General features: G+C 39.2%; 1 protein-coding gene across 2 annotated transcripts in view; it reads right to left on the bottom strand.

The window, feature by feature from the left end:
* The window catches only part of MINPP1 (multiple inositol-polyphosphate phosphatase 1), a 95,711-nt gene that overhangs the window by 23,460 nt on the left and 48,923 nt on the right, over window positions 1-23,328 (bottom strand). The window contains exon 5 of one of the 2 annotated variants that reach the window (XM_029201054.1): window positions 4,230-4,501. The exons of the other annotated variant lie outside the window; for it this stretch is intronic. Within the exon in view, the coding sequence (XP_029056887.1) occupies window positions 4,486-4,501 (16 nt within the window). The 3' untranslated portion in view covers window positions 4,230-4,485. Of the gene's footprint in view, window positions 1-4,229; window positions 4,502-23,328 lie in introns of those variants that run through there. 2 annotated transcript variants of the gene reach the window in all.

Below are 23,328 nucleotides of genomic sequence, written 5' to 3'. Positions count from 1 at the left end.
AGAATACTCTCTTGAAAGTGACAAAGCAAAATAGAATGATCTGTCTAGCCAGGCTTGGAAAATACAGTTGCCAGGTTCCTACTGGTTTGGAGAAAATGCATGAGCAATGTGCCGGCCACCACCCTCTGTTCCTGAAACACTGCTGTGAAATTTTATAGAAGAATCAAAAACTAAGAGGAAAGCCTGCCCCTTTGCTGGCATACCTGCCCACTAGCTGCTCTTCAGGAAGTGCTTTGTACTGTATGAATGATCACGAAGCTCAGAGCATGGCTGCACACATATCCCCACATCGCCGGTCAGTTGGCCCATAGATTTAATGTCTTTCCTTTCAGTAGGGTGACACCGTGGGAAGACTACCCAGAAAAGTTGTGTTTGAATTCCTGGTCTTCTACCTACTGGCCTTGGGGAATCACTCAACTTCTCTGATCCTTGGTATTCTCATCTGTAAAATGGAGATAAGGACAACTACTGCGTATGGCTGTTGTGCAGCTGAAATAAGAGAATATATCTAAAAATAGCACAGTGTCTGGCACACAGCAGATACTCAACAAATGTTAGATTAATTTTTTGCAAGTCAGGGATACAGGATCTGGGGTGATTCCCCTTTATCATCCCACAAGAACTATCACTGACATTGTTGGTGTTGCTTAACCAAAGGACAAACAGCCATATACACTTCTTCTTGACAGGAAACCATGATTTTTTTTAAACATTTCTTTTGTAAAATATTTATTTATTATTTATTTTGGCTGTGCTGGGTCTTAGTTGCAGCACATGGGATCTTCGTTGCGGTATGTGGGCTCTTATTTGTGGCATGCAGACTCTTAGTTGCGGCATGCATGTGGGATCTAGTTCCCCGAACAGGGAATGAACCCAGGCCCCCTGTATTGGGAGTGCAGAGTCTTACCCACTGGGCCACCAGGGAAGTCCCAAACCATGATTTTTTTGGATGGTGTTTGAGCTTGGATTCTCCCCAAGGCAGAGCCTGAGATAAGACTAGTGTGCAAGTATTTATTTGGAAGGTGATTTCAGGGACTAGGAATGAGGGCCTGAGTAGAGTTGGACAAAGAAGAAAAGCCAATAGAAGAGTATGCTATCAAGGTCACTGCTGTGGGCAATGGAGGTGGATTCCACCAGGACCTTCTAAGAAGCATGCAGAATGCCCCTGAAGGATGGGATGCATGAGCATTTCTCCATTGTTTCTGTGCTGTAGTAGTTAGAGTTTGGGGGTGTTAGCCCGCCACCCTTCCAAGCTATGCATGTCCACCAGCTGACTGAGTGCACCCACGGGTGCCTGCTTGCAGCAAGGGCTGTCGGGGAGAATTGAGTCAAGGCCTATGCCCACCCCAGCCAGGACTGGCTACATAATTTGTGGGATCCAGTGCAAAATGAAAAGGCTGGGTTCTCTGTTAAAAAATTATTAAGAATTTTAAGACAGCAACAGAAGAGCATTAAATCAAGCCCTTCTAAACAAGAGGCCCTGTGCAACTACACAGGTCCCATGCCCCATGAAGCCAGCCCTGACCCCCTTTGGGGCTGGAATTAGGGACAAGGCCAAGTAAATGTGAGTGGAGGCACCATAAATGTCAGAGGCAATGTGCCCAACCTGAGAGATTGAACTAAAATTAGTCTAAGCCAGTTGTGGGGACCTCTTTCCCCTTCTATAGTAACTGGTTTAAGGATGGTCATGTTCTGGCCAATAAGATGTAAGGGTGTTAAAGGATAACACTGAAGGGTGTTAATTAAAGGAAGGCAAGCAAAGCAAAAGCTTTTTTTTTTCTCTTTCCTCTCTCCTTTCTGCTAGAGATGCTGTCCTGTGAGGACATGATGCTGGGAGCTGCAGCAGCCATCTTGTAGCTATGAGGAGACACTGCTGCTACACTGAGGATGGGGTCCTTAGAGGACTCTGGTGAGTTTCTGGGCCCATCCTGGGACCACTACTTTGGGACTTTCTACTCAGTAACAATAAGTGTCCTATGAGTAAAGTCACCAGCAGCCAGAAGCATTCCTAACTTAATACGACTCCTAAGTACCTTCTCTCTTTGGCCATACATTTCCCACGTTCTCTGAAGCAGAGCAAAGGCTGCTACCTGTAGACTATGCTTTGATCAGGCCAGGGCAGATGAAGAATTAAATAAGTAAGTGATTGCCTGTCGTTGAATGGGTAGAGGAAAGCCACCTCTAATTTATCTTCCCTCTCTGCATAATCTGCATCCTTTGCCTCTGGCTACTTTCTAAATTTTACTTACTGGGAAGAGTTATAAGAAAGGACATGACAGTTGATTCCTCCATGCCCACACTAGTAGGGATTTAACCACTACCAGAACTGCTTTTCTAGGATTAAGTTGTTTAAACTTTGTAGAGGATACTGTTGTATTTGCCTGCCCTGAATTCCATTCATCTGGTAGTGAATTCCATTTTATCTTGGAGAACTGTCCAGCCTCTTTGCTTGTGCTCTTGGTAAGACTTTAGAATCAAGGTATCTGGCCCTCCTTTGACCAAGGCCTGGGCAGCTAATCCAGAGGCCAACTGGACTTTCTCTCCAGGAAATCTGAAACCCAAGGCAGTGCCCTGAATGGATTAATTCTTGCTATCTAAATTCTAGGTGATCCAGGGTTCCTGTCCTTGCTGAAGCTCATCCTTAGATTCTGTGAGCTATCCTATATATCTTCTTCTTTGTTTTCTTTTTTTTTTTGTCCTGCTACCTACAATTTCTATTGCACACCACCAAAGAATCAAAGAATCCAAACTTCAAACCTAAAATTTAAAGGAAGTGGAAACCCCAAACACAAACATCATTATTCAGCAGCTTATAAGTGAACTCCCTTACTTTCACATATTCTCTCACATTAATTGAAAATCTATGTAGCAGCCTAATTGCAAAACTAGCTCCAATTATCCACCCTTCCACGTATGCATGTACTTTGCAATGTAACTTGGTCACTCCCACCAAAAGGTGGAGAATATTTCCCCAACTTCTTTAACACAGGTTGACTTTGTGATTTGCTCTGTCAAAAATTTTGACAACAGAATTTGGTTAAAGCAATGATGTATCTGTTCAAAGCCTAGGCCCCAAATGGCTTTGTCTGTTTCTGATCTATCTCCTGGGGCCCTGTGACTGCCATGTGAACAAGCCCAGGCTAACCTGCTGAAGGATGGGAGGCCACATGGAGCAGAGTTGATTCATTTCATCCAGGTCCATCTTAGACCAGCACCCTACTGACTCTCATCCAAAAATCTGAAAAGCTGTCTACAAGCGCACCACAGCTGACTACAAATACATGAGTGAGTCCATCCACAACCAAAGAACCATTCAGATGATTAATAAACTCCTGAACAACAGTAAATGGTCACTGTTTTAACCCACTGGGTTTTGAGATAGTTTGTTATACAGCAATAGCTAATTGATATCACCTATAAAGTATAAGGCACTGGACTGGTATTTAACCAATTATTATGTGCTTAATAAGTATCTAGCACTATGCTCATACATGAGTGCTTATTGAGGTTCTCATGGTAATCCCATAGCTTGTTTATTTATTTGTTTGCTTGTGTGTTTGTTTTAAAAATAATGTAGCCCCTCTCTACCTACACATTTTAGAGAGGCAAATATTTTAGAGAGTCATATTGACTATACCATCTAAATGGTAATTAGGAAATTTATCTGATACCAGAATATTTGTTTTTTATCTGGCATTAGCATAATCCAGCACGTTGCCAAAATCAGAAGGACACTCTGTTTTAACAAATTATTGTGAGAGGTAATTGTGGACCTTGGGCACGGATTATTCCTATCTCCTTTCTCCCTTCTCCTTCTAGCACATGTTTGAAAAATTGAATTGAATATTTAAATCTGCCAAGGGCAAGGCTTGTGGTTCTAGTGAAGACTGGAGTAACCTTAACGTTTGTGAGCCAGACCACAAAACACCACTAGTCCAACAGACTCAGAAGGCTTGAGTCAGTTCTGTGATCACTTTTGGAAAATTCTAAAACTGTCTATCCATTTAAAGCCAATGGATAACAAGGGGATCTGGTAGAAACAAATGAAGCAATTCATTTCACAGACTAAAAGGACGGATTTCAGTAATGGGTATGTTTGATTTTCTCAGGCTTTGAAATCAATTTTTGAAAAGCTGTGTTCTAACCTGGTGCCTAAGACCAGCAGTTTATATAGCACAGTGGTTCATTTAAATAGATGAAATTATAAATATATTTAACATATATCCATCATTTTTATTGTACAATGTATTTCTTAACAAAATGTGATTTTTAAATATCATTAGTAACTTCAGGTTGTAGTTCCAACAGGATTTAGAAAATGTTTTTGCTGATTCATTTGGCACAAAAGGTTTCCCCAAAACACAATGAAAATCCACTTGCAAAAACAGGTTTTCCAGTGAACAAACATATTTTGATAGTGGTTCTGGTTATAACTCAAAGCAAGCTTCCAAGTTTCTTGATAAATTTGTTTTCTCTTCCATGACATCATGAAAGAACAATTCTTGCAAAAGACACATAGAAAACAAAACGAAACAAAACAAAAATTACTTAGGTCTGTCATTTAACTCTGCCAATTGCCAATTTATTGTTAGCAAAATGCATTACTTTTTTACAGTGACGCAGGAGGTAAGTTACTTGAACAATATATAAGCTAAAAAACACCTAGCAAACTAAATAGTTCAGAGGTTTTCCACCCTACTCCATGATATTTCTAAGTTGTCAGACAAATTTATATTTATCAGTGATTATTTCTAAATGTTTTATCTCTGAAAGAAGGAACAAGTCAAACTGTAAGAAAAATGAACTTTGAAGAGTAAAATACTGTTTGGGGCAAAAGGAGAAATGGGAAATATAATCAGCAATGATGAAATTATCTAAGTGACAGTTCGTTTTATTGGGCTGTAATAGAATGTTTCCACATTAGCAGGTCTAAATGTTCACTCCACCTAATCAAAACCAGTTGTTTCATGGTTTTTTTTTGTTCCATATTGAGAAACAATTAAGCAAAACTCAAGGCTTCTCAGTGTAGCTTTAAGAAACTCAAATTACTTAGCCCTCCGAGCAAAGTTCAGGTTTCAAATAGAATTATTAAGGCGGAGAAGCTAAATCTCTTCCAAATCCAAATTACAGTTTTACCTGATTATTGATCTCAGATTTCAAATGTTAAAGACACAATTTACTCTCACTTCTTGCAACTGGTTTTGTGTCACTCTTTAAGCTTCAGACTGCAAACTCGTGGATGCCAAGAGTACTGGTCATTGTGATTCTGTATGTTTGTTGTCTTAGTCTGCCTTGTCATATTTCATCTGCAAACTTTTGATCTTGATTTATGTGTCCTTTGTGCTTTTTATCAAGATTGGGAAGGAAAGAGAAAAAGGAAAATAACTTCCTAGTTCTTCTCTGGGGGAATATAATTTCTTATAACTATTTCTAAGTGGGTCAACTTCATTTTAGAAACCTCTCTATTTCATTCCCAAGTGCTATCCTTTGAGAAGACGGAAACTAGAAAGAGAGGAGAGGAGAATATTCTTGGTTCTCCAACCCTTAGAAGCTTCTAGTTCTTAGGACATTTATTTCAATTTAATCTATTCATAGATATATTTTTATTGTTCAGTATCAATGAATACTGGGAGTGCGAAGGGGGCACTCCCCAATGAGGATATTCTCAAAATCCTCAAAGAAACAAATTTAGATGGGAATAAAATCCATAAAACAAGAGAAAGTTTGAAACTAGAACATGCTAGAACTAGAATCAACTAGAAATGTTAAAATGAAAATATAGTTGTTGAAATAAAACATTTAAAAATGAGCTTCATAGCAGCTTCTTTACTGCTGAAGAATGAATGGGTAAACTGGAAGGTCAAACAAAGTTTATCTCCCAGAATAAAGAGAATGAAAATGTTAAAGAAGAGTTCAAAGAGAAGAGGACACATCCAAACCCTCCAATACCTATTTAATAGAGTGTCAGAAGCAGAGAATAGAAGAAATAGTGAAGAGGTAATACTGAAGAGATACTAGGAAGAACATCCCAAAACTGTAGGGAAAAAATGAGTCCTTAAATAGAAAATTCCCATCTAGTGTATAAGAGAATAAATTAAGAACACACTCTTAGGTATATCATGTAAAATTCCAGAGCATCCAAGATAAAGTGAACATTCTAAAAGCTATCAGAGGGAAAAGACATAATAATACAAGGAAGGAATGAGAATGAGATTATCAGCAACACTGGAGGTTAGCAGTCAATGTGCTAAAGGAAAATAATTTTGGACCCAGAATTCCATATCTAGCCAAATTATTATACAAGTGGAAAGACAAAATAAAGACATTTTCAGACATATGAATATTTGGAAAGTTTACTATCCAAAGATTCTCTTTGAATAAAATATACTAGGGTGTACTCCTGCAAGAAGAAAAGTAAATCTAAAGGAAGGGTACAAAAAGTCACAGTGAGCAAATAAATCATCAGAAATATAGTATTAAATCAAAATGAGTAAGTTTTTAAAATTATGTGTTTAAAAACAAGCTGGAAACAAATTTCAGAGAGTAGTAACACGGGAGTTGGGAGGAATAGTGTAGAGAGAAGTAAATGTAAGTTGTGTCTTTTTGTGCTTGGAGAATAGAGATACTGATTAAATTATGTGTTTAAATATTTTAAAGTAACCACTTACATGCACACACATATATAAAACAGTAGAAGAGGGAAATGTGGAAAAAAGAAATGTAGTCAATACAATAAAAGACAGGACTAGAGAAGAAGAAAGGGAAAAAAAGAGTCAAGAGAAAAAAAGACTTAGCCTTAGTGACATTTTCTGAGCTCCTGGATTCAGCTCCTGGATTCAGCCTCACCTGATGCTAGATGCACTCCTGGACTTCTTACCTACTTGAGTCATTCAATCACCCTTTTGGCTAAAATTAGATTAGACGGATTTTTACCACATGCATCCCAAAGCGTCTTAATCAATTCAGCCTTCATATTCATCACCCATATTTTTGCTTCACTTGCCTTCCCTTTCATGCTGAATTAAATGCTCACACATTTCCATAACGTGTTAAAATTTATTTTTGAAAACTTCCAGGATATAAATAATGAAAAAAAAAATTGACTCATTGCTAGATTCCTCATTCCTCTGACTTTTCAACATTTCTACTTTGCCATTCCCCAGCCCTGCATAGAGATGTCATCTATTTTTCCACCTCAGAGTCTGGGCCACACGGTCTTTGTTGGAAGAAGAACTTTTTAAAAATCAACTTCTTCAAGCAAAAATGAAACACAGGATATGCCATTTATAGAGTGTTTTCATACCCAATTTGATCTGAGACGATAGCTTGGGGACAATTAAATAGCCATAAAATAAATCAGCCTCAGAGAGCCTATTTCCCAGGTCTAACATCCATCAGAGTTCCAAGCAGAGTTCCTGATCAGTTTTATTCACATAGGAAAGCACTTCCAGTTATATTTTTTTCCTGCTGCACTCACTGGCCAGGATTTTCTCCTGACCATCTGCAGAATAAAAAGTACTCCTTACCTGGATCACTCTTTCTCTGTTTATAGAGAACCTAGAAGCTTTTAAACATTCCACCGTCAGCATTTATCTCACTGTGGTGTGACTGTTGGTTCCTCTCTCCTAGCAGATGTTTGGTCAGAGGCTGTGCCTCAGCTATGTTTTGGTCCCAGGGCTTAGCGCAGGGCCTGGCCCCCAGGGGTTGCCTGGCCCCCAGTGGTGCTCAGTAAGCATTTGCTAAGTGGATGGATGGGGCCCCATACTTCCCCTGACTATGCTCTGTGCATTCCAGCTTCCTCATTTAGCTTCTATCACCTCTCTCAATGCCTCCAATGTCCCCCTCACTCCCCCTGGACCTATTTTTCTCTATTTGACCAATTCAATCTCACTTTTTTTCAGGAAGACTTCCTTAACTTGGTGAGCACCCTCTTTGGTGTCTGTCACCACCTGCCTCTTGCTTTATTATATTCTTTATTGAGGGCAGTCACTAGGAAACATGGCATCTTTGTGAAGATTAGGAAAAGGTGCCCTCTCTGGACAGATACACCCTGAGGTACATCAGAGCACGTGGCTTTGGGGGCAGAGAACAGACCAAGCTCAACCCTTTTTCCCTATTAGCTTTGTGCCCTTGTGCAGTGAACCGTGTACAGAGCCAGATGAGGTGGCCCTGACACAGAGCCTCCTTCCTGAACCAGACCACACCTGGGGCAGGGACTTTGTTTGAACCCCACCTTCTAAATCTTTTTAAGCCCCTTTTTATATTCCCAGCCTTTCATCTACCACATTCTTCATTCTATGTGATAAACGTTGTAACTGCTGATGCTTATTATATGAATTTGTTGATTCTTGCTAGTTATTAGATTTCTTATAGGCTGGTTAAATGAAATACTGTCATTTTCTGAAAAACAGAGACAACATTATAACAAAGTTTTTGAAGGAAGTGCTATTTTAATAAACTACAGCATTATTCTGTTTGTTTCACAGCTTTCATTAACCTCACCAAAAAGGATTCTGATGAAAGGCTGAACTCAGCGGTCACAGTCTGGCAGCCTACATACCTGATTTCACCTTATAACTCTTATTGTTTGACTCACATGGTGTTTTAAGTTTGAATTAATTTCCCACACTAAAAAATCTGGAAATTTCACATAGAAATCTGGATTTCTAGCTTCTCTTGAAAAATCAAAGGCACCGCCATTCCATCCCCATTCTTCTGCAGGCATGTGGTTTGTAATCCCTGATTTGAATTATTTTGATCTCTAGTCATTAACTGTCTCTGAGGAAGCATATACCAAGTAACTAAGTCATAGTTTCCATTCATGTGGCCTTGCTGACTTGTAAGGTGACAGGATATAAATGGGGGATTCGCTTCACAGTTGAATGAAACAAAAATCTCTTCCACAGGTATTTAAAGTTTGTGATCATTTTACTTTTGGGTTCTTGTATAACAGGAAGGGAGATTATAGAGACAACATAAATTCTCTTTGCAAAACCAGAAGTCTTTGTATTAATTCTTGGTCTTCTCTCAAAACAGGCAACTCCTAATTAGTTTTAACTACCTACCACTGGAGGATTATATTTATCTAACAGTATTCCGTAGTTTCTTTAACAAGTGTCATAAAACATGTCTTTAGTAAATAATATAAACATATATAGTTATAATAATATAAATATAGTTAATAACACTGTATTACATATTGGAAAGTTGCTATGAGAGTAGATCTTTAAAGTTCTCATCAGAAGAAAAAAAATTTTTTGTAACTGTGTAAGGTGATAGATGTTAAACTAGACTGTGGTGATCATTTTGCAATATATACAAATATGGAATCATATGTTGTAACCTGAAACGAATATAATGTTATATGTCAATTATACCTCATAAAAATTTTTTAAAAATGTTTTTAGCTTGAAGTGCTCTAAACAATTCTGGTTCTAATCTAAGGCCATCTGGTTGTCGTCTTACTCTAATTGATTGCAAGAAGTTTATAATCGTGCCTTTTACCTAAATCAACCCAATGAAAGATGGCATTCTGTGTTATTTCAATTCGGTTCCTTAAGACTCGAGAGGCCAAAGTATTGCTGTGTTAACCAACGACTGCCTGAGGTAGACCCTGGGCTACGGTACCCAGATTCCCCTTCAGGAATAAGGGATTTATTCCCTCAGATGCTGGGAGTGCTGTTGGAAGATGTCTTCAGCTGTCAACCCTATTTAAACTGCCTCACCCAAGGTCATGTCTTCTCCGAGGACATACCACATCTGAAGAATGATCATTTGAGGATATAAAATCCTGCCCCTCTTGCCCCAGTGGGCCATTCCATCCCCAGAGCTCCTGAGGTCTTCATTGGGAATGCATCTTAGTTCAACTTCTGCTTAATCCTGCTTCCCTGTGTCCCTTCCATAGGTGTTGATCTCAAGCTCTCTTTAGTAACCCCCTGCACCCTAATCTCCATCTTGGAGTCAGCTTTGCGGGAGCCCATCTTATGAAACTACTATGAAGAGGGTGGCTACGAATAAGGGTGGTGTTTCAGAGAGGAGGGGAAGAAACCAGGAGATCTGAAGCACAGGATTCCTATTTGGGAGAAAAGGCAAATTAGAAAGTGGGGAAAGTTTCTGAAAGCCCAGCAGGAAAGTCTCCACTGATTCTCAACCGAAGCTTCTAGAGAGCAGAAGCCAAGCAATACTGATTATCCTTCTCCTATTTCCTATTATCAATAAAATACTCAAACCCAAAGAGAGGAGATGAAAAAGTTACAGTGGCATTACAAACTAGAAATGCTGCCCAGCCATCTGTCAGATGTCAGGAAGAATGTTTATGTAGCAAAGCCTGGAATGAGAAGCCCGGGGACATAACCGAGGGCTCTAAGTAGGGAAACGTGGGATGGTGAATATGGGCAGAACTATAGACTGCTAGAGATGATTGCCCCCAGAGGGTGGGGGGATCAGTTTTGAAGACTGGAAGCCCTATCTTGTAAGGGCCAGGGGATTTATCCCTTAGAGTGAACAGATTCAGAATAAAACGGAATCAGCAAGCTAACAGAAAGATGGGCTAGGTGGTTTGCCCATCCAGTCCTCCAGTCTAAGATGCAGATAGAGGATTCTAACACTGACCATTGCCCCATGTTTACAGGCATTCACCAGGGCTGAATACAGTTCTCCTTTTTCAAGGATAATCAATATTTAAAATGTCATAGGGGGAGCCTATGAAACATCACGTAACATAAATGACAGAGAATTTGGCATTTGAAGTTTTCCGAATAACGTGTTTGTAAAATATTCCTACAGGAAACTTAACTAATTTTAGAAAACATCAGGTTTTTACCCTGGATAAGATTTAGGAAAATATGGATGTTTGAAATAAAAGATGAACTATGGGTAAGAAAACAAACAGATTAAAAAAGGAGCTAGCTGAGATGGAATCAGAAATCAAAAGCTGTATGAGAGGACGGGACTACTGTAAAAAAAAGAGTAATAAATACAATCACAGAATTAGTCACACGTTGACAGGAAAGAAAATTGAAGCAGTGATTTGGAGAATGAGCTTGAGAAGAAAGAAGCATAAGAAAAAACAGAGAACCAATTTTTTTTTATGAATGGTTTGATTTTCATCTGTTTATTTGTTCATTGTTTTCATCTGTTTTCTACCTAAAAGATCTACTGGCTGGAAATTCAGTATTCATTCTCAGTGTGTTCTCTCAACTCCTTGATTTTATAACTATTAATCAAGCTTCACTCTATGGCATTTGTTTTCCATACCATGCGCAAATGTGAATGTTGCACTGGTAACTTCAGAATGACCCATTAGCAGTGCTATCCCCCTGAATATCTGTTATCTTAACTCTGTGGCTCTTGGGATACTGGGGACAGTGTTTCTGAGAGGAAGGCATGTATGTGGGAGGAAGTGGAGTAGAGAAGGTTACTCAAGTTTAAAAAAAAACAAAAAGGGAACAAGAAAAAACTGAGGACTTCCCTGCTGGTCCAGTGGTTAAGACTCCGTGCTTCCAATGCAGGGGGCACGGGTTTGATCTCTAGTCCGGGAAGTTCCATATGCCACATGGTGCGGTCAAAAAAAAGAAAAAAGAAAAAACTGAGACTGAAAATGTGATAAATATATACGGCAGAGACTAGAGATTCAAGATAATAATTATTCCTAAAATACAAGCCAGAATAAACATAAGCAACAAATTAACAACAGAAAACTTTGCTGATATGAAGATGTATCACAGTTCGTGGAATTCAAGAGCCCATTATATACCCGAACATGAAAAGTAAGAAAAAAATGAACAACTAGACATATTCTGTTAAAATTTTCTTTTACTTTCAAAAAATTTTGAAGTGCCCTACATACAGGAGAAACAACTGACCTACAGAGGAAAAACTATAAGCATAAAATGAGACATATTCTTTACCTCTCATGTACAGATGAAATCATAGACAGGAAGGTGGGCTGTAGAAAGAATAAGGGTGCCAGAGTTTGAGCTATTACAGTAATTCCTTGTCAAAGCAAGTCCTGGATCTAGGACGCAAGTTATACCCAGTATCTCTAATAGCTTCTTAGACTCCTTTGACCTGCTTGCCTTTTCCCTCTGTCCTCTGCCAAGAATGAATGACCCTTCAGCAATGCTGTTACCAGCTAGTGCACATTCCATCTTCACAATCAGGTTCAGTAAATACCAGGCCACCATCAGATTGACTGCTCTGAATTCCTCTGTCATCACACTTTTGAGGCACCCAAACTGCTGGATCATTTGTAGTGATTTTTGTTTTCAGTTTGTGACCACAAACAGGTATATTAGTTTGCTATTGCTGCTATAACAAATTAGCACAAACTTGGTGGCTTAAAACCACTCAAATTTATTATCTTACAGTTCTGGAGGCTGGAAGTCTGAAATGGGTTTCACCGGGATAAATCAAGGTGTCACGAGGGCTGCAGTCCCCACTGGGGGCTCTAAGGGAGAATCTGTTTTCCTGCTCTTTCCAGGTTCTCAAGGCCCGCCTGTATCCCTTGGAACACGGCCCTCTTCCATCTTCAAAGTTAACAACTGTTGGCCAAGTTCTCATCACGTTGCATCACTCTGACCTTCCCTTCTGCCTTCCTCTTCCACATTTAAGAACACATGTGATTATATTGGGCCCACCTGGATAATCCAGGATACACTCTCTCTTAAGGTCAGTTTGTTAGTAACCTTAATTCTATCTGCTACCTTAATTCCCCTTTGCCATATGACCTAATAGGTTTTAGGAATTAGAACATAGCCATCTTTGGAGTTCCATTATTCCTTCTACTACCAACAGGCTTCTTTTGTTTTGCTTCTGGCTACCTTAACTATTCATTAGCACTTCCAGAGAAGACTGATGATAAAAAAAAAGGTAAATGTTGACATTTATTTATAATTGATAAGAGTTTGATGAAGGAGGGGGAAACTCATGGCTAAAATATAGACCTGAGATTACATCAGTGGTGATTAAATCAGATAAAATATGTGAAATCCTCTACTCTAGGATTGACTCAGAGCCTTTTGATTAAGTGGAATCTAAAGTTGATACCCCAGGTCCTTTCAAAGCATGGCTACTAGAGTTTGGTCTTTCATCTACTTTTACACGAGTCACTATTTCACAAAATTCTCGTTACCATCTTTCTCTTCTCCTCATCATCATCCTGAAAATATTTTTTATTTCTCTTCTGGATACATTCAGCATGGAAAGGCTGCCATGGACATTGTGTCTGTTTTATTGTTGTGGACCAAGAGTCTGTCCAGTTCCTCTTCTGAGCTGATATTATGCACCCCTGATCTATAATTATTATTTCAATGAAGGGATTGACAGAGGGAACTGTACAGGGAGCAAGGATTGAAGGAGTTCTAGCTATTTGGGAAGAAAGCAACCTCAATAGTCAAGAAAATGTAGAGTTTCATTTATATATGTTATATCAGTTATGATCAAGTGTGGTTGTACATAACAGAAACCCCCATAAAGGGAGCTAAACATAGAAGGGTTTTTCTTGCATGTAGAAGAATTGCAAAAGTGGACAGTCCCAGGCTTGCGTGGTAACTCTGCAAGTAAGACTGCAGTTTGTACAAGGCAAGGTAAATGTCTAATTCTTTCTTTTTAATGACCAATTTTCAAAGTATGGTGTTAGTGTGCTGACTACCTTCAGTGGTGAATGTTGTTTTTCATTTTTTGAAGTTTTAAAAGTATCATTATGAACTCAAATTTTCTACGTTCAATGTGTTTCAATCAATTACAGTTATTCTTTTTGGTGCCCAAATTGTCTCATCTCCTGACAATTAAAAGCCCGTGTAGGTTGGCTCCAGTCCTTTTGACATGACCCTATTGGTCTTTGAGAACTTCCTTGCTTTGGGTACAAAAAATATGTCAGGCTTATCTTGTACATTCCTGCCCCAGATCAGGAATCAGCCATTTCTCCAATGTGCCCTGGCTCCTTCTAGTGGGAGATGGCATTTGGAGAACACAATCTAGTCTTTACTACTGGGTTGTCATTATTCTTAGGCCTCAGTAGACAGAGTTATTAAATATGTGTGTTTTAGAGAAACCAATAAAACCACTAACAATAAGGCTACTGAATATAATTTAAGTTTCTTTAAAGTCCTTTTTGCCCTTGGAATATTTCCTAAAATATTGTGAAAGACTGTGAAAATTATTAATGTGAAATAATTCTTCTTAAAGTAAATATGTCACCACCTTGATACCCAGTTAGGTTTTCTTTTGTCTGTGTATGTTTTTTAATTTTAGAGATCATGTATTTTTCTTTCTGACTTAATCTTGTTTTTTAATTATAACATTTACCTAGTCACAAATAAAAATTTTAAATGGGGTATATTTAGAAAAGTCTAGTTTCCTTTCCTCATAGCTAATTACTTTATTAGTTTTTGAGTTATCCTTTCATCATTTAAAAAAAATACAAACAAATGCTTACAGATATTCCTATTTCTCTTCCTGTTTTACACACAAAGTATCACACTATAAAAACCATGCTGCACTGTGCTTTTTTCCACTTAAAAAAAATACCCTGGGGATTACTCCATACCAGTATGTACACAGCTTACCCATTTTTCTTTTCATGGCTGCAAAGACCATCATAGGTATGTACCACAGTTTATTCAACCAACCCCCTACCGACAGACATTTGTGCTACTTCTTCTCTTTTGCTATGATAAACAATGTTGTAATGAAAATCTTGAATGTATGTCATTATATTTTGTCAGTATGCCTTTGGGATAGATTCCTAGACTGGGACAAAGGGTATTTGCATATATAGTATTGCAGATATTGACAAACTTCCCTCACTGGGTTATTTTGCATTCTCCCGGCAACGTATCAGAATGGCTGTCTCCCTGTAGCCCTGCCAATAAAATGTCAAACTTTTGCATTTTTGCCATCCGATACATGAAAAATGATATCAGTATAATTTTCATGTCTCTTATTTTGAATGAGCTTGACCATCTTTTCATGTTTAAGAATCATGGAAAATACATTTTAATTTAAATGTATTTGTTGCTTATGCTGGTATCTTCTCACTTGTAAAGTTGGAGAGAACAGGATGGATGTGATTAGGTATGAAACAAGTTTATATTGAGCCAAAGGTAATGCCCAACGTGTTTCTTAGAGTAGAGAAAGTTCTATGGAGCTTTATTTGAAAGATTGCATGGAGGAAATTTTATCCATCAGATTTTAACATGAATTCATATCGTTTTCTTACAGTGTCCTCCCCTCACTAGAGCGCTCATCTTTAGCTGTGCATCAGATTCACATACAGAATTTTTTTGAGAAAGAAAAGAAATAGATGCCTTGGCCCATCCCTGGACATTTGGACCCGGAGACTCTGGAGTCCCTGTCAGCTATGTTTTTTGTTCTTAGTTTTTTGCAGGTGTTTGCTTGTTTGTTTAAACTGAGGAGATGATTCTATGCAAATGTACTTGTTCAATAAATATTTATTGGGTGTCTACCAAGTGCCAGGGAATGAATTGGCTGGCAGGCACAAGGAACAGAGCAGTGATAAAACAGACATAGCCCCTGTCCTCAGAGACTATAGAAAGGTATACCAAAAATACTGAATAGATTCACATGAAGTGTCGCCAGTGCTCTGAAAGGACAGAGGGCTGAGATAGAGAGTAATAGGAAGAAATGCTTTTGGACAGCAATGGTTAGAGACAGTCTCCCTGAAGAGGTAACATTCAAGCTGATCTGCAGAAGCAAAATGGGCTTGGGGCCATGCAGACCTAAACTTTTAAGGGCTATTGGAAACATCTGAACAGAATTCACATAAAGTCCTTCACTCAGTGCCGGGTTCATAGTAAATGGCAGCTGCTACGGTGATGGTGCAAATGATTTTCTGCTCAGCCAGACCTTCTTCCTCTAAGGCCCATTTCTGACTAAACTACTCCATTAAACCTTCTTTAGTGAATCCAGCCCACACTGATTCATTTATTCACCAAATGTTTATGGGGCCTCTACTGTTTGTCAGGTACCATCCTCAGCTCTGGGGATACACCGGTAAAGCCCACTTGGCTGTCACAGAACACATGTTACAGGAGGAAATTCAATTTTGCAATTTTCTTTTCTTTTCCAGACACAATAGAATTACAGACTCCTGGAGGGCAGGGGACTTACCCCTTTTTGAATTCCCCCCACAGTTCCTGACATCAACTAAGTACTCTGTAAAGTGCTAGACTCTGTGACCTTTTAGCTGGTCCAGTGTGCACCACCTGCCCAGTAGCCAAGGACTTTGAGACCTGGCAGTTCTATTAGGAGAGAGAAGAGAAAAAGTGTAGAGTCTGACACATTAAGGGCCCCAAAGCTATCTTTATACCTTGAAAAAAGGCCAACATCTCTACCATTCCAGTCTGCTGAAAGGCCTGAAGTTGTAAATTGCCAAAACTCAGATCCTGTTGGCATGGCCTTTAAAGAAGCAGTTTTCATGAATTTGTTGATTTTGTTGTGGTAGTGGTGGTTAACCAACTTAAATTTTTTTTTTTCTTAAGAGAATATGTTTGCCGATCCTGGAGAAGCTTTTGGTTTCCCGATGTTAACCAAAACCCTCCACCTTGCCCACTATTCCCCCCCGCTCCACATATGTGCATCCACATCTATATACTATGTAGAGTCTGTCATTTTATTTCAAACCTCCTGTTTCCTCCAAGTCAGTGCTTCCCAGCATAAAAAACACCTATTATGCCAATAACTTATTGAGTTACAGTTCACTTATTATTAGAGTTTATTATTAGATAAACAATACAGGATGCCTCATTAAATGTGAATTTCAGATAAACAACATATAATTATTTAGCGTAAGTGTGCCCCATGCAATGTTTGGAACATAGTTAGACAAAAAAAATCTGTTGCTTTATGAAATTCTAATTTAACTAGGTGTCCTGTATTACTATTTGCCAGATCTGGCAATCCTACTTGTTATAGGTCTTTACCTGTGCTGTCTCTCATAAGCCTTTAAAAAATACACAAAGTAAGTATGCTAATTTTACAAATAAAGACACTGATGCTCAGACAGAGACAGTAATATCCTCAAGATTATAGCTGGTACATGGTAGAACCAGGATTTGAAGCTAGATATGTTCAAATACGAAGGCCCTGTTTTCACCTTTCTCAAGAAAACCAGTAATTGTTACAACTGTTTTGTCCAGAGCTAAATCAAGCTAGAGTTCTATAATGTGAGATTAATGGACATGCCTTTGCAGTTCCCAAAACACAGCTCTTCACCATGCTGAGACTTGGCACCCATCTGCCTCTTCTCGCCATGTGAGTGCTACTCAGCCTTCCTGACTCAGCTCAGAGGTTACCTCATGGAGGAAGCTTCTCTGATCCTCCCAGGAAGAGCTGATCATTCTATGTGTCTCCTCAGCACTTGTACAGTGCACTGCAATGATCTTCTTAAGGGTCTGTCTCCCTCAGAAGGCCATGAGTTTCCTGAGATGGGCACCATGTCATTTTCCCAGTGCCTAGCATGAAAGTGGAGCCTCAGTAAATTCTCGGTAAATGCCCAAATTTGAAGCCCAAATCCTGGGCATCCGATTTATATAAACTCTGCTAAAACACGTATGAGATTACTGATTGGAAGACAATGGATCTCCTGGCTGTTTGTGAAAAACGTCATCAGAAAATGGATACTAGAAACTAACCTATCTATGTCATGTGAGTCTTTATGGAGGTACTTTTATTTATTCAATAAGCTGTAAATGATTCTATTTGAACTGTTAGAGTTCATCAGCTAAATATATATTCACAATACAAAATGTGTCTACTAGATTTCCGCATTTTAAAAATCTTATGAAATACAGTAATTAGACGTGTCCATTAACCATTTTTCAAGACTTTAATATCTTAGTTTTCTAAGGGTATTTTTGCAACAACAGCAAAAATAAATAAAGCATTAATGTAATAATAATAAAGAAACTAACCTATCTAGACATGGACAAGAAAACCGTTACTATTTAACTTGAGAACTACCCTAACAGTTACACTTTTTCTAAATGATCCTATCTTGCTGTAGCCTTTGACATAGTTTTAAGTTGTATCGCTGCACAATTACCTTGAATGGAACGTCTGAGAATGAATCAGGTTTAGTTAACATTCACAAATATCTGCAGTGGCAGGAGGGAGGAGTAAAGCAAAGTTTAGCCTCACCTTTCTAGCTCGGCAAAGTTCAAACCAGTCATTTTAAAAAGCCAATTTTGCGTGAAAAATGAAGTCATTTTATATGCTAAAGATACATGTGCTTGGCATATAAGGACTTTCGTTATTCCTTAAAATATTTCCTTGAATATATTCCAGAGATTTTTTAAAAAGTCATTTAAAAATGAATTATAATTGTGGTGAATACAGGGTTTCTTTATGTCATTCCTCCTTTGTGGACAGACTCGGTGACTTCCAAAGGCACCCAATTAGATTACTGAAAAGAAATACAGTACTCTTGTCCCTTGGCTGACCTGCTCATCATCGCGAACTGATACTCATATTTAGTGCCAACAAAGCACAACTTCATTGAGAACAGAAATATACCCATTCCCTCTGGTTCTGAGTCATCTGACCACATCCAGGTCCTTTAGCTCTTTTGCCGAAATATTCCAGATAAGAATAACGATGGGTTGATGCCCTTTCCAAAATGATATGTAAGTGCTATAAAAGGTAGCTATTTATACTAGTCAGTAAGTGTTTTAGGAATGATGGACAAATTCAAATTTAGATAATTTCTATTAAGACAAATAATGACTAGACTCAAATGGCAACTCTTCTTTGGCAGAAGCACAAAGATATAAACAATCCACTGAGGAAAACATCTAATTTATTCTTTCATGCTGAGGAAATGACTGATGCAGTTTGGCGTGTCACTTCGTGTGTCAGACAAAGCTTTAAGTCACAAGGAAGTCTGTCTAATGGTGGAGTCCCAGAAACCAGCCATGCAGTGCAGGCAGCATCTTGAGAACGAGAAGCGAACTCTCCCTAGTCTGGGCCAGCGTGAGCACGCTGTCGGCTGTCCTCAGTATGTGTGGTGGAGGAGGGAGACACATATAATAGGTAAGAACACTGGCTGCAGAGTCAGACTGCTGGAATTTGTCTCCCACACCTAGCATGTCCTGACCTTGGACAAGGTACTTCGCTCTGAGCCTCGTTTTTTTCATCTATGAAAGAGAAATGATAACAGTTATCTAGCTCATAGATTCTTGTGAGGGTCAGTGAGACTACAGGTGAGTGACTTAGTTCAAGGCCTAGCACGGTAAGCACACAATCTGTTAGTCCTTTCTTGCCTGTCAGAATGACTGAAATCAATGGAACAGTACATTGGCACGCAGGTGGACAACGTTTCAGCTTCTGACCACAGCTTCCTCTAGACTGATTTCCATGAATAACGTAAATCATACTTAAAAGGAGCAGAGATTACAAACAGAGGAAGGGATGGCAGGGACTCAGGATTTGAAATGCCTCTCTTCTTCCCCCTCTTTCCCCTTGGCCTCCTTCCCCCCTTAGGTTCTTGAAGGAAACAAACAAACAAACAAAATGCACAAAAGACAGGCCAGGAAAATGCATGTTATAAGACTTTGGCCTAAACCCCCATGCAGACTATAGAGTAAGCTGAGCTGGCCCTTGGGGAGGATCCCTTTCACATGGCTAGAGGCAGGCCTAGGGCCTAAGAGCAAAGGAGCTCCCGCAGCCCTTTCCTCCCAAAGCCCATACCCAAGTTCCTCTGGATCTGACTGCTTTAACAGCATGCAAAAGGGGATTTGGGAACAACTAGCAAGTCAGCAAAGAAGCAACACATTGAAGAGATCATGCGTTCCTCACCTAGCGCTCACCTGGTCCAGGCTTTCTCAGCAGGTTGGAGTAACGAATGGAAACTTAAGTCAGAATTTTTTTTTATGTGTCATTCTATCCGATTAATTCGTAGTTCAGTATTTGAGTACAATTTGTACCATTTCAGGTCTGTACTCCAGACAAAAATAGAGTAACTTGAAATACTGTTTAAAGAAATTCTCGTGTTCTATCATTAAATTATTTGCCTAATAGTTGACTATATGATTTGTTTAAGTACTTTACATGCTAAGAGCCAATTATCAGGAATGTTTGAATTATGTATGGTGATATTTCAAGGTGATAGTTTTATTGCAACGAGCATTGTTTTTTTGTCAGCAAGATTCCTGATGTAAAATAACAACTACTGATGAAAATACATGTTCTATATACACTGCAGCCCCAGGACACCTGGCCTAGGTAAGCCCATCAGAGGGAGAGAAAAAGTCAGAAGAAAGAGCCAAGAGCAACAAGCACACCTGGCTCAGAACTTAACTTGTTCAGTTCATTCAACAATTACTTTGTTGAACCGCTCTTATGTGCTGGGCACTTGTTCCAGATGCTAAAACCGATCCACCCCAGTTTAGAAGTCAATGACAACCACAAAGAGGATTCAAGCCCTAGACCCCGGGCACCTCAAATCTGCCCTCTTCTTTCTCAGCACTTAACTCCTTCCCCTCATGTTAATGGCTTTGCCCTCCACCCTCATGCATCCTGAGGGCAGGGTAGGAAAGAGGGGAGGAGAGGGAGGAGAAGACAGGTTTAAGCTTCCAGAGCTGGCAGATAACAGAGGATATCAAGAGAGGCGATGTTTTTGGTTGTTTTTCCTAGTTTCACTTTTTTCAGCACTGGGGTCAAAAGCGGTAGTCCTGCTGACCCCAGCGGGTTCTGCTCTCACAAAGCATCTTTAGATTTTAACTCAAGGCACAAAAGCCTCACTACTTCTCCCTCAGTTCCGAGTTACTACGAACCTCACATTTCTGTCACTGGACTGTCATTTGGCCCCAAATAGAAAATTAGCTAATTAGCTTTTGCTCTCAATTGGGGAAAAAGTGGCTTGCACCAGCCAGAAGAGATTCAGGTAGATAGCCTGTACTTGTTTGCTTTGGGAAGTGATTTGCCTGCATTACATCATAAGCAAGAAGATGTTCATACAGGACTAGCCTAGAGCAATAATAATCCACTCAAGTGTCATGAGCTGAGGTGAGGCCAAGTTCTAGAGACAAGAAAAAGCAGCTCCACCAGACAACTTCCTTTCCAGGCCAATCCCAACCGTCAGTTATGCCAACGCAGGTCCCCAAATGGAGCTGGAGACTCAGTGGAGAGCTCAGCACAGACTTCTCTAAATCATCACAGGGCTTGATTTTTTTGAGCTGCTCCTTAAATTTCCTACTCACCTATCCCCGCCATCTTTAAAAATTAAATCAACTTATATTAACATGCTTATATTTTAACTTTGGAGGTTTGAAATTGAACTAATTCAACCAACTAGGACACTTTGTGTTTAAAAACAAAGAATAGAATTCAAAGAGGGGAAAAAAAAACTCTCCAGACCTCATGATCTAAGTGTTTTCTTGCTTGTTCTATCACTAACATACTCTCTTTGGAACTCTCTTCATTTTCCAGATGTGAATAAAAAGGTGAGATGTGAAGAAGGTAAGTGACCCTCGTCAAGTCACATAGCTAGTGAGTTGCAGAGATAACACTAGACCACAAGACTGTACTTCAGTCTAGTGCTTTTGTTTTGTTCTCAAACACAATAGAGCCTTCCTATAGTCCAGAGACTTGTGTTGTAAATTACTCTATAAACTAGCTGTTAGCATATCAGAACAGGAGCCTGAATTTCTTTAATTGGCTAAAAAAATGTTATCAGTTTCGTGAAAGTTTCAGGTTTTGTGGCTTTTTAAAAACCATCTCTTTAGTTGGGTTAGTTAGTAAATAAAAAGCAACAGGTAATTTTTTTTTTTTTGGCCAGGCCCTACTTCCTTGATGATGTGGTCATTGTAACTGTTTTCACGATCTAAGAACTACCCCCTGATCGTTTTCTCTTCCAGTTGTGCATCAGGCATGTCGCTTACACTGATGACATCCCAGTTTTCTGAGATTATAATAACTATGCAAAAAAGCTTCTTTCTCAACTGTTGCCCTTTGCTCTTTGCATAAGAATCAGCTCCGGGTAATTTCCTCTCGGTCCAGTGGTTATGACTGGGTTCTTTCACTGCTGGGGCCTGGGTTCAATCCTTGGTCAGGTAACTAAGGGGAACTAAGATCCTGCAAGACAAGCGGCACGGCCAAAAAAAAAAAAAGAATCAACTTTTGTATCACACAGATTCAACTTCTGAACCTTATCAGATCTTCTGTTTGGAATTCCAGAAAGCAGTATAAGAAAAACTGGAGAAATCCCCAACTTTCTAGTTAGAAGACTGGACTGGGTGGGTGTGGCATGCTATGGATTTGATTTCTTGATTGCTGTGTTTACAATGAGGATAGCTGTGAGGTATGGCAGAAACAGCTGCTGAGTCAGAAAGCAGAAAATGTGAATTTCAAGTGTCCTACACTACAAATTAGCTGACTGAACACAGACACAAATCATAGGTTGTAGGTTACATAAACAACAGAATTTAGAATTGGAATGGACTTTAAGGACCTTGGTCCAATAGCCTTGTTTTACATATGAATCAACTGAGGTTCAGAGAAGTTCAATAATTGTCCAATATATATGTACTTTCTATATATATATAATTGTTCAATATATATACATATATATATATATATATTTTTTTTTTTTTGGCTGCACCGCACAGCTTGTGGGATTTTAGTTCCCCAACCAGGGATCGAACCAGGGCCCTCAACAGTGAGAACGTGGACTCCTAACCCCTGGACCACCAGGGAATTCCCAGGAAGTAGCTACCAATATTAAAAATATGTATATAACTGGATTTCTGGTCAAAATGACTCAGTAAGTCCGCACTTTGACAAACGTCTTCTGCTCAAATAGTAATAAAGACAAAAATCAAAATAAAGAAAAGATATGAGGGGCCTCATAAAAATACTACATATTCCATGAACCAGAAACAGGAGAGTAACATGAAGCAGTGAGAGGGGCTGATGCTCCTGGCCAGGAAGCGGGCAGACACGGCTGGGCCTCTAACTTCTGAAATTTAATGGGGATTAAATATGTTCCAAATGAGATAGGAAATTAATGATTTACTGGTTGAAACAAGGGATTTCAAAGGATGAAAAAAACTGCTGTACAGCCACTTCCAGGAGACATGGCCTAAGAGAAAGCAGTAGGCCTTGGCAGGCCAGGGAACAGGGGGCAATGGCCTCAGGAATCAGCAAGATTTTTTGTCAGCAAGATTCCTGATGTAAAATAACAACTACTGATAAAAATACATGTTCTATATACACTGCAGGAAGACAATGCTTATGCCTAGGAACGGCTTGGTGATACAGGAGACCCCCAAATATCATTATGAGACATGGTTTGGGGCTAGGTATTCAGAC

This window comes from Monodon monoceros, unplaced genomic scaffold (assembly GCF_005190385.1).
Source record: "Monodon monoceros isolate NGI ecotype Baffin Bay Population unplaced genomic scaffold, NGI_Narwhal_1 Super_Scaffold_4, whole genome shotgun sequence".
Lineage (NCBI taxonomy): Eukaryota > Metazoa > Chordata > Mammalia > Artiodactyla > Monodontidae > Monodon > Monodon monoceros.
This window is presented reverse-complemented; position numbering and strand designations above follow the sequence as displayed.